This window comes from Adiantum capillus-veneris, chromosome 25 (assembly GCF_014529385.1).
Source record: "Adiantum capillus-veneris isolate H3 chromosome 25, ASM1452938v2, whole genome shotgun sequence".
In the NCBI taxonomy this organism is placed as follows: Eukaryota; Viridiplantae; Streptophyta; class Polypodiopsida; order Polypodiales; family Pteridaceae; genus Adiantum; species Adiantum capillus-veneris.
In genome coordinates, this window is record NC_140955.1 from 74,232,313 (window position 1) to 74,236,904 (window position 4,592).

The window sequence follows — 4,592 nt, forward strand, 5'->3', positions numbered from 1 at the left end:
GTCATGGCTTAACATGAGGATGACAAGACCTTAACTTTTTGGGGCTGCTCAATATAATTCACTCACAATTGAGTACTGTTAAAAAAAAAAAAATGCTAGTGTCACTTTCTCATTTTTCCTCTTACAAAGAACCCTCTTATTATTGAATTCCTCTCAATAGCTTCATGTAGCCATAGTGAACTTTCATCTTGTTTGCCATACAATAGTGAGTGGGTAAACAAATTAGCATAATAGTAGAAAAATTACCTCACATCCCTGCTCAAGATGAGCAAGGGATGACACAGAGAAACATTATAACCAACCAGTCCCACATGAATCTATCTATCTATATATATATATATATATATATATATATATATATATATATATATATATATATATATATATATATATATATATATATATATATATATATATATAAAACAAGGAAGCCTGCAAACGGACTACAAAGGAAAACCATAAACGACCCAAATTATAGAAAGTAATTGTATTGTCGAGGAGACAAGGAAAGAAGTGTGCAGGGGAGCCACCATCTGTGAGGAATTGCCACTTCAACCCCTAGCATACCTAGAGAAAGACAATGACCAACCAGAGAACCACTTGCAAGAGATGTCGAACCACATCGAGCTGCTAACACCACACCCTCACAACAAGCTTTTCAATGGGAGCCAAACCCCTCCACCAAAAGGGAACCCAGACCCCCAGACTAGCACCCCAAGGGGCCAACAAATCAATTTGATGCTGCCACCATGACAAGCTGGCATGCCACACTAGCAAGGTGCATTCCTCCTCCTCGTCCCTCATTTTGGGGGGGGGGGGGGGGGGGGGGGGGGGGGGGTTTGAACTGTGCATCGCATAAGAGGCTGTTGCGGCCCCCTTCCGGGGCATCCCTAGTCCCTCGGGACTGCATCCTATCCTTGGCACGGTTACAGAAAAAGAAACCTCACCATAGGTTGCATTGCACGTGCCTCGCAGGCAATAAAGGTCAAGCAAGGGAGCTCCCCGAAAACCTAAGCTTAAACACCTTTTTTTTTCTTTTGGTTCCAACTTAGCATTTGTATTGTCTATGCAATAATCTTTTGAAAAGTTTTCATCTTTTTTAGTTGACTGAACATCTAGAGAGAGAGAGAGAGAGAGAGAGAGAGAGAGAGAGAGAGAGAGAACTTGTTAGAGAGAGGCACTGTTTGTGTGTGTGTCTGTGTGTGTGAGAGAGAGAGAGAGAGAGAGAGAGAGAGAGAGAGAGAGTTCCCCAATGGCCTTTAAAGAGAGTTGAGCTTGGTAAAGTCTAAAGCATGCCTTTATGGGCCCACTAAGGCAATCCTAGGGATGGCCAGCCTCATTACTAATTGACACCTCCTTTTGGGAGGTGAAATCAATGGCTCACGATCACAAGTTGATTGTGACCGTTGAATTGCCTAGGGAATGCAAAAGATTCTCACTTTTTTGGAATCGGGGCTTGAACTCGCTACCCTTCCCCCCACGGAATTGACTAACCACTAGGCTTTCGCGCATTCATTGAAAGGTATGTGTGTGGTAAGTTTATAGATCACGGTGCCGCGGACAAGTTTACATCCACCGAGTCGACACCAAATTTGGTGTGCTGTGCAGACCCTCCCAAGTTCACACCAAGCTCACACTTTGTTCACGTCACGTCGAGTTCACACCGAATTCGGTGTGGTGCACTAATGGCCATGCCAAACTCTACCCAGAAAGGATCTCTTTGCAAAAAAAGGCCTGAAGAGATCCTATGCAGGAATGCTCTAACAAATCTACATGGGTGACTACGTGCGTGCACGCATGCGTGTGTGTGTGTGTGTGTGTGTGTGAGAGAGAGAGAGAGAGAGAAAGAGAGAGAGAGAGAGAGAGAGACTCCCCTATAACATGACCAAGGGGATTTCGGATTCTTCCTCTAAATTTCTATACTATAATAAAAGAGGGAGAGATCCCCCCCCCCCGCCCTCCGGGCCCAACACATGGGGAAAGCACGTTGCTCCGGAGTGTGTGCCCTGCGTCTCCCAGCTAAAGAGAGAGAGAGAGAGCCTTGCCGGCCAGACTAGTTGTTGTAATAAGCAGCCCTTTTACACAAAATTAAACATGCCCTCTCATGAAACATCAATTTAACAGTCCTATCCACATTAGAAGCAACTCGTACAAAGGCACCTCATGAAAGATCTCAACAAAGGAGGTAAAACTTTTCCTCCCACAAAAGCTTTTGAAAGGGGGACTAACTAGGAAATTGCCGTCAAGCAGCAAACAGAGAATGGTCAAGTGTCAAAGCTCCCTGAAGCGGATGACTATGCAGGAAATTTCATCGCCACTTCCGCATTCGCGCGCTTGATGCGCCAGATGCGTGGCTGCTGTTAGTGGGTCAGGGATGCCCTTGATAAGGTCCATTGCAACTTGGTTTGATGGAAATGCTGCCCATAGCCCATTGCTTCCAAGCACCAGAAATTCACATGACATATCGACCAGAAGGTCGCTCACATCCGGCTTCGCACTCAAGTGCTCCTTGAGCCCAGCATCGCCAAAAGCTCGACTCACAGCTAGCTGCCCATCCACTCTTGCAAGATCACCTGTGCAAAATTATCCTATGATTGTTCTTCCTTCTTACCCATATCCCAAACAAATATTCCCATTAATTATCTGCAAGGGAGAAGATACTACAGATCAAGCAGTCTCACCTGGAAACGTTGTTACAACCCCTCCTCGCATCTCCACGTTTGCACGCTCCACGGGGCACGATGGACTATGATCCACAGAAAGCTGGACTGCCAACCCATCTTTGCACAGAGCAGCCCGCGCATCCCCAATGTTCGCAACAATGAGCCGCGCCCCTGCATGCATGAGCATTGCCGTCACTGCCGTTGCGCCACCATGAACCCCTCGTGCAAGCAATGCACGATCCGTGAGAAGGTATGCGTCGCGGGTGGCACCCGCTGGATCTGACCACAGACCGCCCTCTCTCAAAATGTTTTCGAACAGAGTCGAAGCGAGTCGCTGCCCAACTTCGCCGCCTCCGTGGTCATCGAACACACCAAACAATGCAATTTCTTCTTCTGTGCCTGCAACACCTCCTGGTCTTCTGGTCATCTCCACCTTCACGAAGTCTCTTCGCATCCCGACATCGGAACCTTCAAGGGCCGCCCGCAAAACACAGTAGCCATAGACTGCCTGTGGCTGGGTCTGCTCGCTTGTCTGTCCCTGCCCACTCTCTTCTTCCACGACCTTGCTTGACTGCACCCGGTGGCCCTGCATCTCTCTCTCTCTCTCTCTCTCTCTCTCTCTCTCTCTCTCTCTCTCTACACACACACACACACACACACACACACACAGCGGCGCTCACAGGACGGCTATCTTACCAACGCCTCGGCTTCTGATCTTAATGTTTCTTGGCTTTCTTGGCAGCACGCAACCTTGCCAAGTGTCTCATCAAGGAATGCTAATTTCAAACTTTGAAGGGGAGGCTTATTATATATTTGCATACACTCGCTCGCCCTCGTTACCAATTGACACGGATCCTTTTGCTTGGGATCCACGAAGGAAGTTCGGCACGATTTTCCACGCTAAATCTAAGCCATTCCCTGCATCTTGATGTCAATGTGATCACGGTGTGAACGGTTGACTAATGTGATCATAGCATGATCGCAGAAGTAGCCAAAAGAAGTCGAGTGGCATTGTATTGTCCTATGAGATCACTGAGTGATCACTTTTGTGATCATAGTGTGGTCCACTGTGTGATCTTGGTCTCCCGGTATTGTGCATGGCTTTGATGGCAGAGTTACGTAAACGAGACACATGGATGCACTTGCATTAGAAAACAACGCATGGTGCGCCGCAGATGGGGAAGAATGCATCTCTTACGAACCAACTGCCGAAGATATTGATTCTTCTAGTTCCACATGCTGGAGTAGTCTTTACGAGGATCAAGAAGATCCACTATGCCCACTACAATAGGTATGGAGCTCGTGAATGATGGTAACTTCTTCTCTCTGCTCGATCCAAGGAAATATGTTTCTCCCATATTCTACTCCTTTGATAAAGCAAGCTATGAGTTAATGATACAATCTTTGAAAAGCGATCGCTACATAAGCTTGCAAGAGATCAAGACATGTGACGACACAAGCTTGCTCAATTTGAAGCGATAGAGGAATTTGAAAGACAAACTATGCCTATAAACGATGGGATGAAGGATCTTCTATTCTTTGCTTGGCATCAACACTTGATATGAAAATATCTCTGATAGAAAATTGGGCGTGCAGTGTGCAAGAACACCACAAAGGAAGGGATGGCTCCACTAACTTGGACAGTGATGGCTATATGCAATATGAAGGAAGCTTGGTGTCTGGATAGTAGAAGACATGGAATATTAGTGGAATTTGTGAAGGCCCTACTCCAAAGTTGTGCTTATGCGAAGTGGTCCATCAGCAGTAAGGTCTTGTGGTAGCAAGCCAACAAGAGTTATTAACAAGGAGATCATGTAATGGAATTGGCCTATTTAACTTGAGAGTAGCGGAAATTAATGAGAGTACTTTTGAGAAATGACTTGTGAGCATAGCGGGTGAACATAATTGAAGATAGCAACATAATCATAG

General features: G+C 46.2%; 1 protein-coding gene across 1 annotated transcript; it reads right to left on the reverse strand.

Annotated features, from left to right (window-relative positions):
* Window positions 1–2,107: 2,107 nt before the first annotated feature.
* Window positions 2,108–3,328, reverse strand: LOC147425106 (putative protein phosphatase 2C 58). The gene is made up of 2 exons (XM_086500282.1): window positions 2,682–3,328; window positions 2,108–2,573 (listed from the first exon to the last, which is right to left on the reverse strand). Exons 1-2 carry the CDS (start codon window positions 3,253–3,255, stop codon window positions 2,272–2,274), a joined length of 876 nt encoding a protein of 291 aa, XP_086356408.1. The 5' UTR covers window positions 3,256–3,328; the 3' UTR covers window positions 2,108–2,271.
* Window positions 3,329–4,592: the final 1,264 nt, after the last annotated feature.

Bases quoted from the DNA above. Each gene is read 5' to 3' on its own strand.
- LOC147425106 (XM_086500282.1), bottom strand. From the start codon at position 3,255: ATGCAGGGCCACCGGGTGCAGTCAAGCAAGGTCGTGGAAGAAGAGAGT. The intron at 2,574-2,681 runs GTGAGACTGCTT...AATTTTGCACAG, and splicing joins GGTTGTAACAACGTTTCCAG to GTGATCTTGCAAGAGTGGAT.